The sequence below is a fragment of the Rhinolophus sinicus genome, chromosome 3, assembly GCF_057876585.1.
Source record: "Rhinolophus sinicus isolate RSI-liver-muscle chromosome 3, RSI-T2T, whole genome shotgun sequence".
Lineage (NCBI taxonomy): Eukaryota > Metazoa > Chordata > Mammalia > Chiroptera > Rhinolophidae > Rhinolophus > Rhinolophus sinicus.
This window is the reverse complement of record NC_142503.1, coordinates 144,542,680-144,569,956: the sequence shown is the minus strand read 5'-3', so window position 1 is coordinate 144,569,956 and position 27,277 is coordinate 144,542,680. Positions and strand designations below refer to the sequence as shown.

At 38.9% G+C, this 27,277-nt stretch overlaps 1 protein-coding gene across 5 annotated transcripts in view; it reads left to right on the top strand.

The window, feature by feature from the left end:
* The window catches only part of ATP8B4 (ATPase phospholipid transporting 8B4 (putative)), a 193,373-nt gene extending 175,691 nt beyond the window's left edge, over positions 1 to 17,682 (top strand). For all 5 annotated transcript variants that reach the window (XM_074327761.2, XM_074327758.2, XM_019730670.3 and 2 more), the window contains 4 exons: positions 1,150 to 1,395; positions 10,497 to 10,635; positions 13,596 to 13,726; positions 15,418 to 17,682. In XM_074327761.2, coding sequence (XP_074183862.2) covers positions 1,150 to 1,395; positions 10,497 to 10,635; positions 13,596 to 13,726; positions 15,418 to 15,699 — 798 coding nt within the window. In that variant the 3' untranslated portion in view covers positions 15,700 to 17,682. The remainder of the gene's footprint in view (positions 1 to 1,149; positions 1,396 to 10,496; positions 10,636 to 13,595; positions 13,727 to 15,417) is intronic.
* Positions 17,683 to 27,277: the final 9,595 nt, after the last annotated feature.

Sequence of the window (27,277 nt, the reverse complement as noted above, 5' to 3'; positions counted from 1 at the left end):
AAGTGAAGAAACCGAGACTCAGACAGGTTCAGTAACAGGTTGAAGGCTGCACACCTGCTAAGCTGCAGAGCCGGGATTTGAACTCAGGATTGTATGGCTACAAAGCCTGTGCACATATAATCCCATCAGTCACTGGGCTGGGGAAACAAGCTCCAGCAGATCTCAAAATAGGACTTCCTGAAGACAATATGTCAGTGATCTTCATGGCACCCCATTCAGCAAGGCCCAAGCCAGCCCACAAGCAGGAAGGCAGACTTGGTCTCCCCCAGAGTTCATGCCTGTGCTCCTTCCTCTTTGGCTGCTTCTCCTCCACCCATGCTCCTCTGATGTCCTTGCCCTCCTTTTTGCTTTTGGCATTTGGCTTTGGTGCTCACAGCATTACTTTGGAGTTGGTTGGAAATGCAGACTCTCAGGCCCCACTCCAGACCTACTGAATCATAACCTGCTCCCCAGGTGGGTGGTATGCGCATTAAGTTTGAGAAGCACTATTTTAATTTCTCCCAGGACCCCTGTTGGGGCCAAACTTGACACCATCTCATTCTTTGGAAACTCATTGTCCTAAACACCAGGTAACTGCCATTGGAATCCTCACTGGGTTCAAAACTCAGCTCTTCAGGTTAAGCTCCCTTCCCACCTAGAATCCCACATGCTATTTCTCCCTTTCCCTGTTCCCTTCTTCCTGCTCTCCCTCCCCCTGAAGTTGAGAACTCTGACGGCCAGGTCTAACTCTGCAGTTCTTGCTCTGCTGCCATCACCTAGTCACTACCACTCACTGCCTTGGCAGTTAACCCCTGGGGGCCCATTGACGGCAAATGATATACTAGAATTCTGGGAGCACGAGTGCAGCTGCAGGAGAGTATAGGAAACAAACTTCAATTTGAAGCCAAATATCCGGGTACAAGTCATGTTCTGGTTCTGCTATAAGAGCTGTGAAACCTCTCATGAATCTCTCTTGGAAACTCAGACTCCTCCTTTATAAAATAGGGATCATTTTAGTATCCTCTGGGTTATTGTGGGAATGCAAACAAGATGAGTAGTGCACATGAGGGCATGCTTAGACATGCACTTGCTATTTCTGGAGGTAGGGAATTCAGGGCCTCTCTGACTTCTCCTCAAGCCTCTTCCACTGAAGTAACACTCTGTTTATAGGATGTGAATGACCAGAACAGCATGGAGTGTCCCCAGCTCTACAAACCTGGACAGCTGAATCTACTTTTTAACAAGCATAAATTTTTCATCTGCTTGGTGCACGGAATCTATACCTCATTCACCCTTTTCTTCATCCCCTATGGGGCCTTTTGCGATGTGGTTGGAGAAGACGGGCAGCACATCGCCGACTACCAGTCTTTTGCAGTGACCATGGCCACATCTCTGGTCATTGTGGTCAGTGTGCAGGTAATCCTGTTGCTGAAAACATCTGAACTTGAAGGCTTTACAACTTCTAAAAATCTGGTTCATGGTTGACTGGTTTTGTCAACTTCTTGGGGGAACAAAATCCTAAAGGAATACTGGGATTTTCCTTTTAACTACACATTTTGAGATGAATGTTAGATGAACCTCTTGTGGTGATCATTTCACAATATATGTAAATCGAAACTTCATACTTATATAGTGATGTATATCAATTATTTCTCATAAAACTGAAAAAAAAAAGAGAGCAAAAGAAAGCACGAAGTTTTAACGTAAATTACCAGATGTGGGGAATTAGCATTAGCTGACGATAGCCTCCAGTTAGTAAAAACCTCACAATGAATCGCTTCTTGGCGTTGAGCACTGCATGTAAAGAGATATGATTATACAAAAACTTCCTACTGGTGTTTGAAGAAGAAATTTTTCCACGTATAACACAGAGAGAAACTTCCCCATGATTTCTAGAAGACTTAATGATTTCCAGGTTTTAAAGTGAAATCTAAAGTTTATTTGGCAATACCTTTCCTTGGAATTATTCAAGAGGTTCAATATTATATCTGTGGCACCTCCGAATCTGAAGTTTGGAGAAGCTCTTCTGGTGGGGATGATTTTTGGGGTTCCATTGATCTTCTTCCACTGGGCATCTTGAGTTATGCTTCTATTTCCTTTTAAATTCAAATGGTGGACAATACTATTAGATATGGAGTTAGTTGTCCCAAAAGCTTTCTGAGCCGTTAAAATCTGTTGCTCTGGGTGGGTACAGAGAATAGTGAATTCTGTTTTTTATTTTTGTTTTGTTTTTGTTTGTTTGTTTGCATTTCTTTGTTTTTAAGGGGCAAGTATGAATCAAGAGCTTAATTTTTATAGAGTTTGAATTGCTTTTGGTCAGTCCTTTTTCTATCCAACAAACAATCTCTTTTACAAATCTTAGCTGCTCATGTCCAACAAAGCATCTCATTAAACATAGACTTTCTCTTCATGATTCAATAAGTATTAAATAGATTCAATGGATTGAATGTAAACATATTGCTTTTAAAGGGCATCTCTGCCATCCCTTGGCCCATTTATGTGATTATCATTAAGTCCATACGAAAGCCATCTAATATTTGACATCTTGACAGTTCAAAATTCAGGATCAGACAGGTAGCATCCAAAAGCAGAATCAGATTTCTCCACTCGAAAAAGGATTCAGTTTGTCTGTTTCACAACTAAATAAAGCATACTGATGCTTTGTGAACCCTCCAAGCCTAGTGCCTCTATGTTCAATTTTGGAGCACAGGAGGAAATCATGGCGTGACTTGGAAGCATCTGACATAGCATCCGACGTAGCTTCCATAGAGTCCAATATCAGGATAAAGTCTGTATCACTTCACAAGAAATTATTGCTCCATCTTTTCTTGTAGGTCTTGCCATTGTATTGTTTTGAGCTATGTTTTGCTCTGTTTCCTTTTGATCACTGAGCAAACTCTGTGTGTACTCTTATAGTTCCAGTCCACAGAGTTGGGTGATTTACTCCTTGTCATGAGGGTACATTTCCAGCTCTCTCGATTCTCCTTCCAGTAGGAAGGGCAGTTGTGAGGTGTACAGAGACATCTTTTTAGTGGTAACAGCTTATTCACCTCCAGGTCAGACCTATTACTCAGTACTCCAAGAGATGATTTGAAAGGTAGTTAGTAACTGAGGTAAAGGGCCAATATCTGAAGAAAAAAGCAAAGGGAAACTGTTCTTCAAACTGTCCTTAACATTATCTGCTATATAAGTAAGGGTAAAAAACTACCTGGACAATTTATTGTAGATATGACAGACACTATATCTTTTTAGTGAAACTGGTTTTCACAATTAACTCTACAATTTTGGTTAACTTTACCTTTTTAATTAAAAAAATGTCTGTTGGTATTCTTATGTATCTTTTCCTCTCTTTCCTTTTGCTTATCTCTAAATTGTTTCCTTTGTGCTATCACAGCAATGCCAATGCTATGTTTCTATAGTAACTTTAGATTTAGGAGTTTTCCCCCCATAAATCACACAGTTCTTGTTACAGTTGGATGTCACAATTACATTTCTGCTTTTTTCACAAGTAGAGGGATCGTAGAAACAACCTTATTTTAAAAATATTATGTAGTTACAGAAAAGATCACAGAATTTTGCATTCTGTAATTCTGAGTTTTTCAAATAAACTATTCAAAATTTCTTACCTTGGTTATCAAAATTTTGTAAGAATGATACCCATGCTTTCTCAGAGGTATTCATACTTAGAACTCAAAGTAACCACAGATCCCTCATTCAGGATGCGTTGGGTAGGGATATCCAGGTCTGTCTGGTTCAGGCCTAATTCACCATTTGTCTCTCTAAGATCCAGTCTCTGCCTTCCAGCTCCTTAAGGGCAACTGTGGTCCACCTAGCTTCTCTCTAATGTTAACATTAACATCTTACATAGCTATTGTGCAGTGGTCAAACTATGAAATTAATGTTACTACAGTACTATTAACTGAACTACAGATACTCTCAATTTTTCCATTAATGACCTTTTTCTGTACCAGAATCCAGGATCCCACATTGCATTTAGTGGTCACGTCTCCTTGGTCTCCTTCCATCTCTAGCAGTTCTATAATCTTTCCTTGTCTTTAAGGACCTTGACACTTTTGAAGAGTATAGTGGTTAGGTATTTTGTAGAATGTCCCTGGGTTTTTTCTTTTTTAGGAATGGACTGAAGTGAGTCACTTAGTCCTGCCCGCATTCAAAGGGAAGAGAATTAAACTCCATTGCCTAGAGAGAGGAGTTTCAAAGAATTGGTGGTCATATGTTAAAACCATAACAGGTATAACTTTCAATAAAATTGATCTAACAAACTGGGTTCAAAGATTTTCCCAAGATAACACAGTGATTGCATTGCAAGTTTAGGACTAGGATTCAGTAGTCTTATTTCCCAAATAAATGTCCTTTAATAAATGCATTTGTGAGTGTTCTACGACAACTGTGAGGCAAGCATTTCCTACAGCACAATTATTACTGGGCTGCAGGGTAATTAGTCACAGTTGAGAAGCAGCAGTGCACACACGTGGAGTTGTATTTCAAAAGTGAAGGTGCTGGGTCTCACCATTGGTGGCTGTGATCTCTTTGCCATGTTACAGGATTGAAGTCCTCTAAATCTTATTCACATATTTCCATCCCGTAGATTTCTCCTCCACCTGATTCCTTCATGCCCTCACCATTAATTCTGAGAGCTGGAGGGGCCTGAAACACCAGGAAACTGAGAAAGTTTCTGGGCAGGAGAATAAGGTATGAGAGATCCAAGATAGAGATGGTGGCCTAGAAACAGAAAAGATGAGAATGGATACCAGTTTCCAACATCTGGCATGCTTCGTTTATTACTGTACTTCAATTTAAATTACAGTGCCAGATACAAATGAGCTCTATTGAATGAATGTAAGGGTGGAAGCATATGAAGAGAGAGGTTAAAGTTGGGCAAAGGAAGTGGGAAGAATTTGGTTGAGGTACCCAACTATCCCTACTGTATTAGTTGCATGCCCATCTCACTCTAGATGACTAAAGGAAGCCTGTCATTGGCTTTAGCCTTCAGAACCTGAATAATCATAATGACTATGAGTAATATCATGCATTATACTCAGTCCTTGTAATACCATTATGCAGTAGGTATTACTGTCCCTTTTTACAGATGAAGCTCAGAGAGGATAAACAACTTACCTGAGATCACACGGTGAGTCCTAGAACAGGACTGGAACCCAGCTAGACCTATCTGACTTCAGTGTTGTCTGTGACAAAGTCTTATTTTAGAGTAAGATGCGTTAAAATGCAAGTTTTCAACAAATATGAGAACAAAGGGATTGCACTGAGCATAAAGCAAGATACCAGATACTTTCTTGTTTATATAGGAGAAATAAAGAGAGAAGTCATAAAGCTAGAAGCATTGGGGCTTGGCAGAAGGAGAATATCTGGAAGAATAGAGAAAGGAGAGGGTATAGACCCTGAAAGCAAACTTGGTCCATTTGCCTCTTTCAGGGTTTCTGGTTTTCAGAGTAACAAGAGCAGCTCCCATAAATTGAATATTTACTATGTAAATGAATTATTACTGAGATAATCCCATTATCTTATTTACTCCTCTTCACAGTTACTCCTCTGAAACATAGACACTATTACCACAGATGAAAAAATAGACTTGTTACAGTTCAAGTCACACAGAAAGTGGCAGACCAGGATTTTAACACAGATCTGACCTCAGATCCCCAACTCCAAAGCCATGTGCACCTCCCTTTCCTATAAAGATGACTGGAAGCTATGGTCCCCCGCAAATCTATAGTAGCTACAGGGAACTCATGGTCCACCTCTTTCTTCTTTGAGGGGGTACCTAGGACACCAATATCATCCTCAAATAAAATAAGAAAGAAACTAGTAATAGATGAGAAATACACAGATCCTTTCTCAACATCAAAATTTCAACTTGAGGAATATATAAATTCTTAATTCCTGTCATTTTAGTCTAACATTTATCTTTATTTCTAAGAAGCCCTAAAAATGTCTACTTTACCGTAGAATTCCAAGACCCAAGTGTGTAAATGTTTATAACCATGAAAACTCAGCAATTTTGGCTTCAATCAGAAACTGCTGTCCTTAATATGTAGAAAAAGAAGGAATTTTGTGAATAAGCTCACTTTGACAGTGGCTTTCCTCTCTAAGCTTAACTTGTCATTGTGGTAACAATCCCCATGAAATTTCCATGTTCTATAATTAGTTGTAAGTCTCATGTATCTGTCCGGCTATAGGCCAAACTTCAGCACACTATTTTTTTTTTTAATGACAGGTGTTTTTTTTTTTTTTTCAATTCTTTGAATTATAAAATGTTCCTTTTAACATTTCAAACAATATAGAAGTGTTTAAAATAAAATGAACCATTTCCTTTCCTTACCTATATTCTCCTGGTTAACTACTACTATGATACTCATAGCTTAATTGTTCCATATTTTTTTCTTTGCTTTGAGACACACACACGTATTCAAGAAAAAGGGATCATAGCTATGCATATTATTCTGTAATATGCTTTTCTCATTTAATGAGATGTGCTGGACAGCTTTCCAAATCAACACATTAAGGCCTACCTTAAGCTTTTTAAAAGCTGCACAAAATTTTATAATTTAGATATATAATGATTTATTCATCCATTCTCCTTTGATAGACATTCAAGATGTTTCTTTCCTTTCTTTCTTTCGTTTTTGTTATTGAAGCAATGCTGCCATGTATATATCATATACTAGTACATATATTTTACATACTGTCAGATAAATTCCTAGAAATGAAATTTCTGGAGTCAGACTCCTGACTTGCACCAATCGGATGGATAAAAAAATGGTATGTTTTTTTTTTGTTTTGTTTTTTTTCCACTGCTGGGTCAGAGAGTGTGTATATTAAATTTACACTAAATTTCATAAATATTGCCATATTAATTTCCAAAAAGACTGTAGTTACAAACAACAGAGACTTCTTTAATTAAAAAAAAAAAAAAGTAAAAAAAGGTTTATTAAAAGCTACTAGGTAGCTCCAGAATCCTCAGGAGGACAAATGAAAGAGGGAGGACCACAGCTAGGCCTACCCACGGGAAGCAGCACCCAACCACGTCGCTGCGTCGTTGTAGAGAAAACATTGCTGTTACCACCTCTTACAGCTCGGCTCTGACCGCTTTGGACGGCAGATCAGCCACTGACTTCCCGTGAATAATCACCTCCACCACCAGGCTTGTCAAATGCTGAGAGAAGTGTACTAATGTTTTCCATTGTGCTTATGATCCTTGTCAAGCCCTCTTTGTATTTCAAGGAGATTTTATTTTCTATAATTTGCCACATAATGGTTCTCAATCATTATTTGTTCTTTGTAGCTTTTGTCTTTTTTTTCATGATAAAATATCCTTATTTAAATTTCAATTTTGAATATGTTTTACTTTTCTTGCTATTTTTAGTCTGCATTTGCCTAGTATATAATCTGGTTCCATCCTTTCATTTCCATTTCTTTTTTTTAATCTCATTCTATTAGTTTTTCTCCTTTGATAAGGGAGTTAAGCAACTCATTCTCTTATAATGACTTAAGTATTTCATCTTGTTCCTCTCATGTGATTTTTAAGTTTTAACTCTACCTTTTTATTTCCGTTTGTTCCTTTACATACTTGAATGCACTGTGGTTTTTAAATACCCTGCTTGTCATGAATAATTTACAAGTTTTACTAGTGTATTCCCATTTACCAGTGATTTCTCCCTATTTTAGTATGATACTATTTAAATAGTCATAGTCATTTAAATCTCTATTTCTATACTAATATACCAAAAACTAAATAATAACTATATCCTCCACCTAATGTTTCACCATTCTATTCTGCACCTTCCCTCATTCAACTCTAAATTAAACAATTTTGGAAATGTTTTTACTTTACTTCTCCTTTCCTGCACCTATCCCCTCCCCAATTTTTGCATGTTAATAATTTAGAATTCTAGTTCCAGGTTATTATTAAATGCTCCTTTTACATGTTTTGATGGTTGCAAAATTCTTTATAAATTAATATTGAAGTTCACACATTATTAGTCATTTAGAGCAAACTATAAATTTACAAGAATCATTGCTCACCATCATTTTTATGTTCTTTCTCTTCTGCTATTTTGAGATCTTTTTTCTGATTTAATTTTTATTTGGTTGCAGCAATTTCCTTGAGTAATTTCTTCAGAAAGGGCACCCAGATATTATACTTTTGAACTCAAAGTTTTCTTTCTCTGTCTTTACATTTAAATGATGTATTGGATGAGCATAAGGTTCTTGAGTAAGAGCCTTTTTCTTTAGGAACTTAGTAAATGTTGTTCCACTATATCCCAGTTTCCGTGTAGCAGTTTGATATTAAGTTGATTCTCTTTCCTTTGTAATATCTTCTCTGTCTAGAAACTTGTGTTCTTTATCTCTGGACTTCATAAATGTCACCAGAATGTAACTTATGTCATTAATTTGCCTAAGATTCAGAGTGCCACACCCCCATCTGAAAATCTTTGCTGTTTGTTATAACAGCAGTTTTTTACTGTCATTTTTTTGATCGTTACTTCTCTGTTTATTTTTTTTTCTCTCTAAGATGGCTTTTTTTAAAAAAAAATTGTACATTTGTCCCATGGTTTGACATCTATGAATTTGCCATTCCTGTGTCATATCTTTTTGCACATGGTTTCCATTTCTTCAAGTTTTTGCTTTCTCTTGTGAGATATTATTTCCATTTGTTTTTTCCAGACTATTAACTCAGTTCTCATCAGTGACTGTTCTTATTTGGTTTCTCTATTGAATTTTTAAATTCAGAATAATGCTCTTTTTCTTCCAGATTTTTTTCTGGGATCTAATTGCATTCCCTTAAGAGTTCTCATTACTTTTTCTTTTCTTTTCTTTTTTTCTTTTTTTTTTTTTTTGGTTATAGTGCTTGTCTGTCTTTTCCATTAGTTCTGCCTCAATAAGAGCCACCTGTTCTTGTTGTTTTTTCAGTTGAGTCTTAAATTGGTTCTGATTTTTCTTTGCCTACTCATACTCACATAGTCCAGGCTATTGCTGTCTTTTGATACTAATGAACCAACAGGTGGTAGAAGGTACAGTTGGAGATTTTGGTCTAATTTCTTGGTAGTCAAACAAACTGAAAAACCAGCATCTCTTTGCTGAGGCATGGTGTGGGGACAGAGCTCCAGAAAGCAGTTTCCAGGCTCTCAGCCTCACATAGATAGGTGCTGGCTCAGGTAGTAAATGGCCATCAATTGTGATTGCATGGGCATCAGCTGTGGCTAGTTGGCTGTCAGCTGTAACCAGTGAGCCATTGGCCACTAATATAACTGCTGTGGCTACACTAGCAGAGAGAGAGAGAAAGAATGGGGGCTAGCAAGGAGATGGCGGCTGGGCTGGCAAGTGCGGATGGCGGTTTGCGGACAGTGTGGATCCAGCCTCCAGTGAGAGTATAGTGCCGCCAGAGAAAATATAGTGGTATGACTCCCCTACTTATGGCTCCGTGGGTGTTCCTTTTTGGCCTCACCATATCCTGCGTTCTCTTGCGGGGAGCGGGAACAGAGACCGAGCAGGGTCCCCTGCACGACACATGGATATCAGGCCTTTCTGCTGTCAAGCCTCTTGAGGACAGAAAAGGCTGTCCTTTTATAACCCTTGCAGTTGACATCCAAGGCTGCCAGCATTCTTTTAATGGACCAACCTTTTAAAGGACAGTAAACTTCAAGTGGGAAGGGGAAGTATATCTCCATATGCAGAGAAGGATCTATTTAGTATATAGGTAGTAGGTAGGGTCCCTCAGGCAGGTGAGAAATCTGTGGTTTTGTACCAGACTCTGCAAGAAATACAAACCTTCACTTGGTACATTTGGGACCTCTGAGATGCAAATATGATGCCAGAACCTACTTTTTTTTTTTTTTACTGAAAACTCAATAGTTCATTTTCATCAGTGGCTTCCTTGACTCTCCGATAGACAGCTACGCTTTTTTCAGCTACAAGTTATTGGAAGGGAGAAGGGCTTATGAACATATTCCCAGGTCACCATGAACCCCAGCTTCTGAATGGTATGCCAAAAGAGTATTAAGGATTTGTCTTTGTTGTTATTTGAATAATTTTAGAGAAAGAGTCATCAAAATGACTTTGAATATTGATGTAAAACAAATTATGCCTGTGTAAAAATGGCCACGTGAAAATTTATGTACAGATAATAGTATATTGCACTTGCTCACTACAGAATATATTTTTCCAACAGAAAAGTTTTGAAAGCAATTTACCATTCTACTTTCTTATTTCTCTCTTAAAAGTAATTGAACATTTTATCTCCTGATTCTGACTCAACCTTGGCAGATATAATGGCTTGCAGATATTAGTTCCAAAGTCAGTTGTCTAGTAGAAATGTCAAGTCAATCTCATGTTGTATAAAAAGTGGGAGTGCCTGTAGTTGGCTGGTAGCTAAACAGGTGCAACCATTTTTTCACAGGGCAGTTATGGGAAAACACCACTCAGTAAAATGACACTCTTTTAATCCTCAAAGATCTCCCCTTTGCATTTGACTTTATTTACAGGTAGCCTTGGACACCAGTTACTGGACTGCTATTAATCACGTCTTCATCTGGGGCAGCATTGCCACTTATTTCTCCATTTTATTTGCAATGCACAGTAATGGCATCTTTGGCATCTTTCCAAACCAGTTTCCGTTTGTTGGTAAGTGAATCCTACTATCTACTGGGACCTAGTGTCATGTGGTTATTTATCTGTCGATAATTTATGTTCTATGTCGGGTGGGACTAGGGATGACCAATAATCCTTTCTCTAGGAATTAATTACATTGGAAGTATCTGAAGGCTTCTAGGCTTGAAAAGGTCTCCAAAAGATGAGTCCCTACCAGCTGAAGAAGAATCACTAAGATAGCTGCTTACAGATTTCCAACAGCCCAGAGGCAGTAAACTGCCCCTTTGCAAACAAGAGGCACAGCACATATATCAGGGCTACCTGAATACTTGTGAAAAGTTCGTTATTAACAGAGGAAAGAGAAAGAAATGGTAGGCTCTGCCTTTCATGCCACATTATCTCTAACATCTCTGCCAAAGTTTACCAGTGGAACTTATTTGCATTTATATAAGAAAGACATCTAGAGCCTTCTAAAAATTGCAGGACATTAAGTGGCAAGAAGAGTAGGCTCTATAGCAAGGGCCACTGAACTTTATACAGTGGGGCTACTACCGTGTTTCCCCGAAAATAAGACCTAACTTGAAAATAAGCCCTAGCATGATTTTTCAGGATGACATCCCCTGAACATAAGCCCAAATGCGTCTTTTGGAGTAAACCTTAATGTAAGATCTGGTCTTATATTCGGAGAAACATGGTAATATACTTTCTCAGAAGTTTTGAAATCTCTAGGGTGTGTGAGGTAAGTTGGTAACAGTGATGTTTCTGAGTTTATCCCAGCAAGCTGGAAAGGAGAGATGCACAGTGACAATCTTCTTGAGTTCAATCAAGCAAGACAGATTTGCATCTACTAGTTGAGGAATCCAGACTACAAACGAATTCTTAGAAGATTGATTCATGTAGAAAGTAAAATAAGAGCAACTATAGTGTTATATGTTTCCAATGATGCAAAGACACCTGAAATTGTAATCGCATTTAAGTGCCCTCATACACTTAAGAATGTTATTCTTCAACTTTTGCCTTGCCCTGTGTGTACATGGAAGTCTTAATTGTACCACTCTTAATATGTAATGTTAATACTTTGTTTACCAAAAGATTCCAGCCATGTAGAAACATGATGGTTATGAATAAGAATAAGTGTATTAGGAAAGAAAGATGTTAAAACTATTTTTAAGTTTGTGTGTGTTTTTTTGTTTTGTTTTGTTTTTTCTGGTTGCCAAATTTGAAAGTTCAGTGCATTGACCAGAAGATTCCCAGTCCTAAGAGAGCATTCTAGCATGTGTAATGAGCCTGGAATGCCGCAACTGGAGAAAGTAGTTTGTGTGGGGACCACTCTCTCCAGCTAAGTACGTGTCATTCCAGGAATTAATTACTGCACTCCAATGAGACTTTTCAAAAGTTAGATCAACATTGAGGTTTAAGAACAACAACAAAAAAGTGTTTTCCTTAGTAGCCAGCAGCAAACAGGAGTGTGGTTTTAAAGCGAAGCTTGGTTTTTTTCTAGCCGTGCCTCAGGGTACTGAGCTTCAAGCAGCTCAAAGAGACATTTAATTTATTGAATCAAGTTTGTTTCTGCCCAGCAACTGGAATCAACCGCTTTTTGGTAGGCAGAGTCTATCCTCCAAAGCCAGAAAATGCAGGCATACCAATCAACTTCCAAGCCGTCATCCCCAAAGCCCATTCAAATGGTGTTAACACTCTAGCGGAACCTGGGTAATTGGAGGTATCAGGGTAAATCCCTAGAAAACCAACAGGAACAAAAGTTTACTTTGGTGATATAAGTAGGGTTGACATCTTCCGTAGAACTTGTCTGTCTTCCTCGCTGACCCTTATTGCTTTGTTTAAACAAACATCCCAGTAGATGAGGTGTGAGTATAAAATAAGGAAACTGGCTCTAAGCCTGGAAATGAATTTCACTACTCTCTGTGCACTATCGCGATGGGTGGTTGCATCTGTGGTTTCCCAGTGAGAGGAATGCTCTTTGCACAAACTCGGGAGCATTCATGATCTCCCAGGAACCTTGAGTACCTTACAACTGAGTGAAAGTCAGAGAGATCAGCAAGTCCCATTGAGGCAGGTTTTTTTGGGCTGTTGTCTCAATTGGAAAGGTTGGCCCTGTAGTAGATAAAGCTCACCTTTTATGACATAGCCAGTCACCAAGACCATTATTTGAAATTGTACCTGCGTCCAAGACATATATTTTGTAGTTTTGATATGATAGATAGTGAGGGGGAACAGAGTCTGCCATGCCAGAAATGCGCCTTTTGAGGGGATATTTTATTTTAAGCTGGTTATTTTTTAAGAAACAAGACTCAAGAAGAATCTTGGACCTTTCCCCTGACTGCCTAAAAGAATTTAGATAAAAGACCTGCTCCAGGAAGTGAGATAGCATGAACTAGTTGTGATACAGAGGGAGGAAACTAGCAAGGCTGCTTGAGCAAAGCCCTCTGTGTGACCAACCCAGTGTTATAGGTGCTCCCCCCCCCCCCCCCCCGCAAACATTTGTTTACCAGACATTTGCTTCTCCATCTCCATGTGAATACCTTCTTCCTCTTTGAAGTCCAACCACTAGCTTCTCCCCCACCCTATCCCCCTTTCTCCTTAGCTCAAGATGGTGTATATGTCTCAACTGCCAAGGTAAATATGCCTTTTAGAAATAATGGCTGGTTTGTAGTCAAAGGATCTTGAGGCTGGATGAGAGAATAATGCTTCATGAGTGAAGCGGGACTGAGCCTGGATAAAAGAAAGCTTGGCTCCATCTGACAGCCTCCCAGTGATCAGGTCACAGAGCAGTTCCCAAGAGTTATCTCACCACTCATGACTTCTCCTCATCCCCATTGAACGTACTGTATCCTGGAGAAAACACCTCATGGTTCTCCCTTGGTAGTCCAAATCTCAACATTTCAAAAAAGATCTCATGGGATTGACAACGAGCCTCTTAATTCAGTAATTCGATTCTGTTTATAACCACAATATATATTTTTCTTCAACAATAGGAAATGCACGGCATTCCTTGTCCCAGATGTGCGTCTGGCTTGTTATTCTCCTAACAACAGTGGCTTCAGTTATGCCTGTGTTGGCATTCAGATTTTTGAAGGTGGATTTATTCCCAACACTGAGTGATCAGGTAAGCTATAGTGCTGATGAGTACTTGCAGGGCTGGGTCTTGGCTCTTGGAATTGTGTCCTTCACTGCTGATCAGAAGACCACAGAAGGGCCAATGCACTTTGCATGGACAAACATCCATAGGTGCACAGATGGAATATCCTGTATCTGAAAGGACTAGCCTTGTGAGTGCCACTAAAGATAAATGTCTAGAATAAACATGGGTGAGGAGTCAGAAATTACAAGTTAAGTTGGATATTTTTTAAAATTGACTTTTTAAAAAGGAGCTCTCTGGCAGGATTTTGGGCAATTGCTCTTAAGACAAAGGCAAGCTACAGGGGAAGTTATTGACAGGGAGGAGGGGAAACAAGGGCACAGGAAAAGAGAAACAATCAAGGTATACAGTGCAGGGGTTCTATATTTGTAGAAATATAGTAGCAGATTCAAAAACATAGGGGAGATGTTACTTTCTGAACCAAGTAAGAAAGGGAACAGCAGCATAACAGATGGATTGGAAAATATACAGTTTAGAAGGAAAATAGAAAAACCAGATTATAGAAATACCCAAACCAAGGGATTAACAGTATTTCATGGGAAGAGGAATATAAGCAGGACAGCGTCAAGTTAGGTTAGAACCCATAAAAAGAGAAAAGGAGAAAGAAAGGGGAGACACACATTTGTAGCCACATCATGAAAAGGGGAAATACATTGATGGGGTGAGTGACCAAGCCAATGATGCTGAGAGAAACTGAGGCAGAACTTGCCTTGTCATGGTATCCCTCACATTCTGGGGCCAAAATATGAAAAGTTTCCTTCAGAAATGATTCACAGTGTCTCCTGTTATATCTGTCCTTTCCCTTTGGCTCTGCAAGCTCATTTTTATGTAAATCAAGAAAATGATGGATGAGCTGAAAGAAGAAAGATGATGCTCATTTCTTTCTGTATTTAGTCAGATCATGATTTTCGGCTTTACAGCTTTCTTCTGACACAAAACCGAGACTCCAAGCAAGGAGATGAATCAGAGAACTGATTTGGCTTACACCAAACCTTGCCTCTTTTTCTCCCCAGCTTTATAGGGAAATGAAAGAAATATTGAAACTCACCCAAATGGTGTTGACCTCTTCAAAAGCCCACATACAAAAAAAAAAAAAAAAAAAAAAAAAAAAAAAAAAAAATCCCCAAGAAATCTCAAAACCCTGAAAATCTCATGATACATTGACCTGTACAAGAATTGGAAATTTCTGATTCTCATTCTCTAACTTTTGCCCTTATCTAATTACTACTGACTATTGGATCCTGAGAATCTTTCAAAGAGAAGGAAAAGGACTTTTGGGGGTGGGAAATGGGGCTATAAATTGTTATACTGACTGTGTTTGGATGGTGCATGTCAGAAAACCTTTCTGTATAAAAGTATGTTTCTATTCATTTAAGATGGATGTGTGAGATGGAGACAAGAATGAAATTTGCCTTAACACTTCTCACTTACTTAATAGTCCCTTGATAGAAATAAAAACTAACCAGTGCCCAGTGTAATCTTTTAGGCAGAAAAAGTCTTCATTTTTAGGTGAAAAACTTTGCAATGATGTTTTGCAATGATATTTTATTATTGTTGATGTTGTTTTTACTGAAGAGGCTTTCACTTCACCAAGTGGCCCACTGCTGGAGCCTAGCATCTGGATGTCCCGTCTCACTCTGTGTCTCCTTCCTTTCCAGATCCGCCAGTGGCAGAAGGCTCAAAAGAAGGCAAGGCCACTACGTAGCCGAAGGCCTCACACTCGTAGATCAAGCTCAAGAAGATCTGGATATGCTTTTGCTCACCAAGAGGGCTATGGAGAGCTTATCACATCTGGGAAAAATATGCGAGCTAAAAATCCACCCCCAACGTCAGGGGTGGAAAAGACACCGTATAATAGCACTAGCTGGATTGAAAATTTATGTAAGGAAACCACAGAAACCGTGAGCAGCGTTAGCCAGGATAAAACAGTAAAACTGTGAGTCAAGATGAATGTCAACCACATAGTTATCCTTTCACTTCACCTGGAGCTGAAATTCATCTGGCTCTGGAGTTTGGGATCAGGGGCTAGGAATGGGGCAGATTGCCTCACTTAACTTAAATCTGTGGCGGACAGCTGCTGGTGCTGTGAAATGGAGGTGTGCTCTACTGGAAACCAAGCCAGATGGTCACTATCTAAAAAGTGATTTGCCAGAAAAACCCCTCACAATACAAGCACTGGTTTGTATCAACCTAGATACCAACTGACCTGAATTTAGGATCTTCTTTTGGGGAAAAACTTGTAAATCTTCTTATACATTGAATGGATCTTCAGGTGGATAAAGGCATGCATTCCAAAGTTATATATCCCAGCTGAAAAGCATGTTTGTTGAGAGACAAACATATATGCAAGATGAGCCTTTCCCGAGATACACTTTTAAGGTTTAAAATGTACTAAGGTACTCTCAGACTAAGAGGAGTTTGTCGCTCCCCAGTGTTGATATCAACCTGTGTGTTCAGTGAGAACAAAATCACCTTCATGCCTAAAGAATAGAAGAGTGTGTTGGTGTTCCTCATTTTTCTACTTGTCCTACAGCCCAAGTAGATTGAGCATCTTTATGGTGGGATTGGCTGGTAATTTGGTCAAGTTTATTCAGAATGTTCATGAAATGTCAAAAAGAGGTTATCTACTAAGTATTCTAAATACTTTTCAATGACTTTTATAACAACCTCAGTAGTAATTTGCCCTGTGTCATCCAGAACCATTAATGGTAGTATCAAAGCACTGGAATTTCACACTTGAATGACAGTATTCCATATATAATGAATGGGCAAATCCTTTCAACACTTCCTGTTTTTAAAATTTCAATTTGAAACCAAACAAATTAATAAACATTCTCTTCAAGTACTACTTAAATATTCAGGCTTAGGTCATATAGAGTTAGTTGCTTTTGGTATTCAGCTGTAATGTTTATAATTCCAATGTATAAACATACGCAGGTGAGGTTGATTTTTTTTTTTTGGAGATGTTCCAGTCCAAATGTGAATGATCAGTGTAGTTCCCATAAATGAATTCAGGGAGGTTTGTGTTTAATCTCTAGCTCTATTTCTTCTTACCTCTATAAGGTTGGGCAGGTAATGTGCCTTCTCTGAGACTCAGGTTCTTTCTCTGTAAAATGAGGATATACTATCTACCTTATATGGTTGGTGGAGGATTGTCAAAGCACAAATTCTCAAATCATTAAAAACATAATTCTCATATGAATATATGATGAGTTAAGTTCCATTTGACTCATCAGAATACCAGAGCAATTTGAAGAGAATGTGAGGAACGAGAATTTAACTAGTCAGTGGGAAAGGCCTTGATGAAATGAGATTGGAAAGTAAGATGTAAAACTGGTTAGGGTTTTATATGAAATATAAAACTGGCTAGTGTTCCCCCTATAGGGAAATAAAACTAAAACCTTGGAGGTGAATTTCCCTACCAAAAGCAAAACTAAATCATCCTCATGCCTTTTCAATTTTTACAAATCAACCTTCAACTTTATAGGGTTCTAAATCTGGTCCCTATTGAATTAGTCAAACAAAGTTGTATTTCCCGAGAGAGTCTGATAGCCTCTTTGTGTTGGTCTTGATCCTGGGTGGTCTTGATGAATATTGGACTAGCATGATATTAATAGATCACACAATCCTAGTGGGGTTTTTTGTTTGTTTTTTTGTTTTGTTTTGTTTTTTTTGCCTTAATTTCCAAGTCTGGGATAATTTTTCCAGAATGGAATCAAATGAAGCATGTGTCAAAGAGCCTAATCCAGTGCTTTAAGCAAGTAAATGCTCATAGATGTTCCCTTTCCCCCTACGTGCCTGTGTAGACTTACCCAGATGTTAGTTTTCAGTGTCTAATGTGTGATTAGTTTAACTGTGTTTGCTCACTTTCTGTAACATTTTTGAAAGATTTGAAAACTCTCAGTAAATCTTTTGGCACTGTTGGTGTTTGATGTTTTGCCTCTTCTTTATTGGGAAGTCATTGGGAAGAGTTTTTGTTACATTGGTCAACTGATTTTCTTTTTCCTCTCCTTTATATGCCTGGGGAAAGTGTACATCATTCTTAGGATCAAAGTCAAGAATAAAACAAACGAGTTGGATCTTTGTGTAAGGGATGGGAAAGATTAGGAATGGTCCAAGTTTGTAAATTCAGTTCAAATTAAATAAGGCTGTTTATAAGCAGATAATGTTGATGATTGTGAGAGAAACACATTATCAGCTTACTTTGGCCTCATGAGATTCAAATAAGCTCACACACCCATTGCGAGACCATTTGATTACAAGTGCCAGGGAGTATTTTGAACCTGAAGAAAAAGAGCCTGAGGGGTGGCTGGTGATGGCAGTGCACTGGGGAATAATAAAATTTTAATTTTACATAAATGTTATCAGATTATTTGGAAAGAAAACTTTTTTTTTTTCTAGATTCAGGACTCATGTTGGTAACCTTGAGTTTTTAAAGTCTCGGTCCAAGTTTTGAGCTTTAACTGGCAATTACAAATTGCATTCCGCTGACATATTATAGATCTGCTATCTTTGTCTCTTTCATCCGTCTCCAGGTATACATACCTATGAAGTAAAGAGAGAGGGATGAAGAAAGCAAAAGAGATAAAACAAGAGAGGAAGAAAGCAATGGAGAGAAGAGAGGAGGAAGAGAGATAAGAGTTTCCAGTTATCTATCTCTTAAGATGATATGACTCTCTGAAAAAATAAATGTAACTCCTCAAAGGAAAAAAAAAGTAGATTGTATTTGAGACGTGAATAACAAAACTTCCTTTTTAGTCAGTGTGAGATCAAGAACATTTTATTGGAAAAGGGGCCAGGAGCTCTGGCTTCTCAGTGATGCAGCTGAGTTGTGTGTGATGGGGCATGCCACCGACTTCTCCAGGCCCTAGTGTCCCAGTCCATCTATGCAGAAATCAGGCAGTGTGGTCTCAAACACCCTTTCTCACTCACCCATTCTGTGAGCTGTTTTTGCCAGTGTTGTGACTGTAATTGTTTTTGATTGGGGGGAAGGGGTTTGGCTCTTGTACTGGTTTGTGTTTTTCTAGCACAGCCCCTGGTGTCCTGCTGTCTCTCAGGTTACCACAAAGGTACTAAACCCTATAGTAGAGTTTTTGACTGTTGAACATACTCAATTTCTTGCTAATGATTCACTAACGTCTTATATCCACACTCTCTTTTCCTCTTTATCATTTTAAATATCAAAAGTATACAGAAAGAAAGGTAAGACACTCCTACCCAGTAAAAAGAAAGCCATTTTAAAATTCTTTCTACCTTGTCCCTGGGCTTAGAGGAGTGTTTTTTTGTTTTTTGTTTTTTTTTTAATTAAATGTATTGGGATGACATTGGTTAACAACATTATACAAGTTTCAAATGTACAATTCTATAATATATCATCTGTATATTGCACTTTGTGCTCACCACCCAGCGTCTAGTATCCTTCCATCACCATATATTTGGCCCCCTTTACCTTCTCTTTCCTCTCTCCACACCATTCCCCTCTGGCAACCACTAAGTTGTTGTCAGTGTCTATGAGTTTTTGCTTGTTTGTTTGTCATAGTTGTTTGTTGTTTTCTGTTTTATAATCCACAGGAGTAAAATCATATGGTTCTTGTCCTTTTCTGTCTGACTGTTTTTGCTTAGCATGATACTTTCAAGATCCGTGGCAGTATTTCATCTTTTTTTATGGCTGAGTAGTTCATTGTATATATGTATCACATCTTATTTATCCAATCATCCATTCATCAAAGGACACTTATGTTGTTTCCATGTCTTGTCTACTGTGAATAATGATGCAGTGAACATAGGGATACATTTTTCAGGTAGATACCCAGAAGAGGGATTGCTGGGTCATAAGGTAGCTCTATTCTTAATTTTTTGAGAGAACTCCATTCTGTTTTCCAGAAGCTGTACCAATATACACTCCCACCAGCAGTGAATGAGGGTTCCTTTTTCTCCACATCCTCTCCAACACTTGGTATTTCTTGTCTTATTGATAGTAGCTATTCTACCAGGTATGAGGTGATATCTCATTGTGGTTTTGATTTGCATTTCCCTAATAGCTGGTGAAGTTGAGCATCTTTTCATATATCAGTTGGCCATTTGTATGTCTTCATGGAAGAATTTTCTGTTCAGGTCCTCTGCCCATTATTTAATTGGATTATTTGTTTTTTTGTTGTTGAGTTGTAAGAGTTCTTTATATATTTTGTACATTAGCCCCTTATCAGAGGTATTATTTGTAAATATCTTCACCCATTCAGTTGGTAGCCATTTTGTTGTTGACGTTTTTTGTTTTCGCGCTTTTTTTTTTTTTTTTTGCTATCCAGAAGCTCTTTGAAGCTCTTTAGTTTGTTGTAGTCCCATTGATTTATTTTTGCTTCTATTTCCCTTGTCTCTGGGGTCAAGTTCACAAAAGCCTTTCTGAGATCAAGGTCCATAAATTTAGTACCTATGTTTTCTTTATGTATTTTATTGTTTCAGGTCTTAGATTTAGGTCTTTAACCCATTTTGAAATAATTTTTGTTTATGGTGTCAGATAACAGTCGCGTTTCATTCTTTTGCATGTGGCTTTCCAATTATCCCAGCACCATTTATTGAAGAGGCTTTTAGGCCTCAGCTTGCTCAGGATTCAAGTTGAAACAACAGAACTTGAGTGATTTCTTTCATAGTTATATAGAACTTTGCTGTTTATGTATCAGCTTGTGTACTCACACAAACTGTATCCTTTGAGCCTTACAACAATCTTGAGCAGTGGTTAAAGATGTTCATTTTAAACCCATTTTTAGGAAGAGGAAATTGAGGCACAGAGAGGTGAAGTGCTTTGCCCAATATTACCAGAAAGTAAAAAAAATCTAGTACTCATTCTGATCTCGCAGCAAATCTAGAGCTTCTTACCTACAACTCCTCATTCCACACCCACCTCTCCTCACAAGCACAAGATTCCTAACTAATCCATCTGCCTTCTAAAAAGAGTCATTTGATTTCTCAAGTGTACAGATTCAGGAAAAGAGTGCAAATAAGTGTCAAAGTGTTTTGAAATGTATTTTAGAAATGTATCTTTCCCTCCCAATGCAAACAAGCAAGAGTTGCTGCCTTCCTTCCCCTATGCATTTCATGAAGTTGATAGGTGTGGAGTGCAGACAAAGGAAATAAACATGCCTCAAACTAGTTTTTTAATTTCTAGAAAATACAAAAAATTAGAAAGGCTGCACTTCTGATTTTTATGGTAAGGAATTACATTACTTTGTTAGTATGTTCACAAAATACCTTAAGATCAATGTGTTCTCATTGTTTCAGTTAAATCACTCAGAATTATTATTTTATATTTAAAAAATTAGACACAATTTAATAGTGGAAGAAGCCAGAAATTATGATGCCTTCTAGTCTGTGATGGACTTCTGCGGGTCAGGAGTCAGAAAGTTACATGGGACCACAATTTTCCAATTTTTACATTAACATCTGGTATTAAACGTCTTCAGTTTTCTTTACTGCGTCACATTTCATTCCTCGGTGAGAAATCATAAACTTTTGCAATTCTCTAGCCTAAGAGAACTGCCTGGAAGCCAGAACAAAATGACCCATGTGTTTCAAAATGTTCATTGCAAAATATTTAGAGGGCCTGGCTGGGCAAATCTGTAGGTCTGGAGCTATGACTTAACCCAGGAAAGGGCCTATCTGTCCTCACATTTCAAAACTTTCTGGCAAATCTATTCCTGTAACTGGTGCAGAATGCAAATCAGCTTGGAGCTGCATACGTAAACATCCAGAGTTCAAGAAATAATAATGACGAGTTGGCCCCAAATCTCTAGCTAATTCAGATTCCTGTAAGGTTTGTAAGGGCAAGTTTAAATTTTTAATACACTGCAGCCCTGGGCTTATACAGAAAAACCTTATTGGACCAGGAAGTATAGACGATGCTTAACTTCATTTGGAAGTAATGGTCAAGGAGGAATCTGGTTAGTTCATTCTTGTCACAAAAGTTTCTATACTCCCTACCTTCTTCTAGGTACGTGTGAGCACTGTATAGGATATTTCTTTGATGGTTGATTTTGCTTCCAGTCCATTTTCTGACTCTGTCCTCAAAATGCAGCAATATAAAAGTACATGTGATGCCCGGAAATTGGACAGGAATTACACTGACTCTAGGACATCCTCGGAAAAGCTTTTGAATGAAATTCTTGTGTTCAGTATTTCTTAGCTTTTTCTTTTTTTCTCTCCCTCAACTTCCAACATATGTTTCAATATGAGGAAGAAAAGAGAAGGTTATTTTCTTTAAAATTTACCTTACCTGCTTTTGTTTCTGCAGCAGAAAGTCAACATGTACCTTGAGCTAACACCAGGCATGTGTTGATTTTCCATGGATCCATGCTTTGGGGGTTTTCCCGACACACATACTGGAATCAATCACAGTAAATTCTAAGTACAGGTTGCTTTCCCCCCATATTGCTTTGTAAATTCTTCAGTATTTATACGAATTTATTTTTATTGCCATTAAAGTATTCTTCAGCCAGGTCAGCCTGAACAAGTTACTCCAAATTCTTGAATTAGTGCCAGAGCTCCAAAGTATTAAAATACTTGGTCACCTTTGTTACGGACTGCTGTTTTTTTGGTGTTGATCACCCACAGATAAACCTGCCATTTTTTATCTTTCTCAAATTGCTAGATTTTTGTTTTAAATATGATAATAGGTGATTTGAATGGATGCATAGTCAGGGAGAAAGTTGATTTCGTCTCTGAAGGTGTGTTTATCAAATGTAGGATTGCCAAAAACAAAACTCCTGTGCCACGCCAAGGAATTAGCCTCACTAATCTGGATATTACAAAATATTGGCTACAGTATTTCCATATATTCCACCATTCTGTTTCTGCTGGCCATCATTTTTAAGCTGGCACTGCTGCCTTTTGCCTGCCTTATTTCTCCACACTATCAAATCAGAAATATGGAGATATTTGACAAGTCACAAAGGTAAGTTATTTATTCTAAGATTCCCTCGGGTGCACTTGAGAATGGCTCCCTCAACCTATAGCCCCAGTATCCTTGCAACTGGATGTGTGTTTGTTGGAAGATAAAATACACCTGCCAACCTCAGTGAAGTGGTTGTCCCGATCTCTGCCTTTACAGCCTCCATGCATAGCTCTAGAATCACATGTGTCACAGTTGTGCGGATTATATATTAATAAACCTGTCTGTTCCTCTAGATCAGGAGTGTCAAAACTTTTTTCAACATTTTTTACCAAGGGCCATATGTGGTAAAATACACAAACAGCCAGGCCACTCACTCGAGGTGAAGTACGTATTGCCTCACCTGGTTTATTTAAGTAAACTAAATATATTTTTGGAATTTGCTGCGGGCCAATTAACAATGGATTGCAGACCACAGTTGGCCCACGGGCCGCAGTTTGGACACCCCTGCTCTAGATGAAGAAGTCTTATAGAAAAGGGTCTGTGTCTTATTTGCCTTCGAATTTCCAGTGAATTGTACAGTTCCTGGCAGATAATTTGTTGTCACAATATTTACTAAATGAATGAATGGACATGATTCAGACTTGTTGAAATAAAAGTTCTGCTTTGCACAAAGCATTGACGTGGTCCTTTTGGCAACATTAGACTAGGAAAATGTATCTCCCATTTAACCACGGATGCATGAATACATTGTGTTGACCACATCCTGGGGAGAAAGTCTATAGTTTCATTGCTTTAATCATTCTTATGGGTCAATATCTGGCATGGAGTAAAACCACACAGGAGTTTCTGAGCTCTTAAAAATACCTCATCAACTGAAACCCACACATGAAAAATCTATTTTAAATGCACTGCAATCTTTTGGGCTTTAGACAGTGTTTCCTTTCTGACTAACAAAGTATTTTTCCTTGAACTTGCCTTTTTATATTTACATTTTCTCCAGCCTTAGTTGTTTTTACTTGTTTCTGTTTTATCTTTAGTTATTATATCTATTTGTCTATTGCAAACCTCTTTGAGTTTTTTGGGAAATGAGGTGGGATATGACTAAATAAATAAGATGCTGCTGTGTCACAGGGAAGTGACTGATATTCAAATCAGAGACTTTGATGGAGGCGAGGGATGTTGTCTTTCTGTCTTCCACTGGTCCATTCCATGACTATGTGCAGGTCACTTAATTCACACTGCGATTTGCTTCTGCTAGCTGCTGTAGATAATTGGGAATCATACCTTCAAAACTAGTGACTGGAAGGCATTTTTTGTTCTAGAACATGATTTAGTTGTGGCACTAAAAGAACCACAATCATGCCTCCTTGGCAGTTCCTCCCAGCCCCAAAAGAATTGCTAGGGTTTTGTTCTACAGGTCCTTGGGGCCAGGATGCCTCACGAGGACATTCTTGTTACTTCTTGGCAAATCAATTAATAAAGCAACAGGCTGCGTACCTGGGATCTGTGGGGGACACAGGAGCAGCGCGAAACACAGTCTAGACCCTCAAGGGACTTCAGGTCAGTGAGGAACAGAGCTTGGCACATGGCACATGAGAGCGGTGGAAATAGCCCTGCACTTGGAATAAAAACACCTCAGCTCATTGCCAGACTATGGGATCTTGAGCGTTTTCCCAATTTTTCTAGACTTCATTCCCTTGCTTGTCAAATAGAGCTGATAACAGGATTGTAGTCAGGATTAAATAAAAGTGTGAACAGCAAAGAAGTTTACAGCTTGCAAAATAATATATCAAGAGTACACGTTATAATAAAGAAGTAATGTTTATATTTGATATAAAATGATGCATTTGAAAGAAATTTGGAAGCATATAGACCTGGATTCATATGTCCTTACTAGCTGTCTGGTTGGGGTCATGTACTTGACATCTATAAGTCTCAGTTTCTTAATCTGTACAATGGATGTATTGAGGCCTGCATCACAGAGCTCCTGGGAATATTGGTGGCAATGTATGGAAAGCATAAAGCAGAGTGCCTGGCACATACTATGCACTGAATAAATGGAAGTTTTCATTTTATGATTACTATAGCATAATAGAAATCATACATATAATTTAGTCCTGAATTGTTTGCCTGCCACCTGTGGGTAACATAGGAGTTTAGAGAAGAGGTATGCTAACTCTATTTGGGGTCTTATTAAAAGGACTTTATGGAAGAGGGGTGATTTGAGATACACTTAGAAAGGCAAGTAAGTAAGCTTGGCTTAGGTGGAATAAACAATAGTTTATTTACCCAAATCAGTCTCCTGTGTGAAGACAGGATAGCTCAGTCAGGATCATACTTGCATCCTTCTTGGACTTTCTATAGCACTGAGCACTGAAGCTTGTGAGTTATTTACATATTTGCCTGTCTCGCTGTGAACTCCTGGAAGAAAATGAATGCATCGCTTTTACCTTTATATTCCTTAAAGTAGTGGCTCTCCATCCTGGTGGCTCTCAATCCCGTGAATAACACCTGGAGAGCTTTAAAAAATACCCATGCTGGGGCCTCATGTCAGACCTATTACACAGGAATCTCAGAGATGAGTCCTGGGTATTACTGGCATTTTTTCAAAGCTTTCCAGACATTTGTCACATGAATCCAGGTACAGTCATGTGCTTGCATAACAATGTTTTGGTAAATGAGGGACTGAATTACAGCAGTGGTCCATGAGATTATAATGGAGCTGGAAAATTCCTGTTGCCTAGTGTCGGCTGTCATAGTGATTGTAATGTCAGCTCAACACATTACTGACATGTCTGTGGTGATGCTGCTGCAAACAAACCTACTGTGCTGCCAGTCGTATAAAAGTATAGCACATACAATTATGTACAGTGCATAATACTTAACTATGATAATAAACAACTATGTTACTGGTTTATGTATTTACTATGCTATACTTTTAATCATTATTTTAGATTATACTCTTTCTACGTATAAAAAAATTTGCTGTAAAATAGTATGCCATGTTACGCTGGCAACAGCCTCATACATTTCATATTTACCACAGCTCTTTTTTTAAATTATTTATTTTTATTTTTATTTTTATTTTTATTTTTTTAAGGAACGGGACTTTTATTGGGGAACAGTGTGTACTTCCAAGACTTTTCTAAGTCAAGTTGTTGTCCTTTCAATCTTGGTTGTGGAGGGTGCCGTTCAGCTTCAAGTTGTTGTCCTTTCAGTCTTAGTTGTGGAGGGCACAGCTCAACTCCAGGTCCAGTTGCTGTTGCTAGTTGCAGGGGGCGCAGCCCACCATCCCTTGTGGGACTCGAGGTATCGAACTCGCAACCTTGTGGTTGAGAGCCCGTGCTCCAACCAACTGAGCCATCTGGGAGGCAGCTCAGCTCAAGGTGCTGTGTTCAATCTTAGTTGCAGGGGGCGCAGCCCACCATCCCTTGTGGGAGTCCAGGAGTCGAACCAGCAACTTTGTGGTTGAGAGCCCGCGCTCCAACCAGCTGAGCCATCTAGCCACCCTTTACCACTGCTCTTGATTGCATCATTTCCTCTTTTGCTTGATTTAATCTTATGTTTTTTTATACAGTAGCATGATGTACAGGTTTGTAGCCTAGGAGCAATAGGCTACGCCACCTAGGTTTGTGTAAGTGCATTCATGATGAAATCTCCTAATGATGCATTTCTCAGCTATATCCTTGTCGTTAAATGGAGCATGACTGTAGATACATGTTCAATTGGTGAGATGGTTGTGTGGAATAGAATACGTCAGAGAGCGCTCTGCACTTGGAATGGCCATTGCAGGTTTTAGCTGTAGCTCTTCTCTGACTGCTGGTGGAGTTCTTCTGCCTCCCTGGGCCCTCTGTCCTCAGCTGCCAAATAGGGAGGCTGGACTCCATGTTTCCTCAAGCCCTGACGGGTTATGACGTAGCCAAGCAGGCGTTGTCCCCCCCTCTAGTTTGGGAACCCAGGCTTGGTTGTGAAATCATGGGGGTGCTCCTCTTGCTGTCCCCTAAATACACTTCTTTCCTCCCCAAACCAGCCCCACCCAGCAGTGTATCAAAAAAGCTCACAGAGGACATTTGAAAACTGTTTTCCTCTTTCCCCGAGAAATGCCAGGCCATCGTCAATCTGTGTTGGTTTTATTTCTAATGAAGGAAATGAGCCCCCTTTATTGGAAACACCTTGTGGAAGGGGGTGAGGGCCTCTCCCTGCAGAACTGCCGGCTGTGCCCCACCTGTCCCCACAGCTGAGACTGACACAGCCCCAAATGCTTTCCATACGTAAACCTTTGTGAAGTTTCCTGTGGACACAGGGCAGATTGGGCCCCAGTTGCTGTTTCTGGCCAAGGAAACTAGAACCACATGCCTGGAATGAAGTCAAGGGGGATGTGGTTCCCCCAGAGAGAAAAGTAAGCAAGTGGCACCTTCTCGTCCTAGTCACCAACCCTCTCTCGTGGACCAGACATGGCCAAACCTATAAAGCGATTGCAAACTTCAGTCCTGAAAACCACTGTGCACTTAGACTACGACACCTGATGCTCCTGAAGAGGCAGCCATCCATTTTCTCTCGTAATAACCAACAGTGGGGCCTGGAAATCACCCTAGTTAATTGCTTCTACATCTACTCCAGACAAATTTAGCATT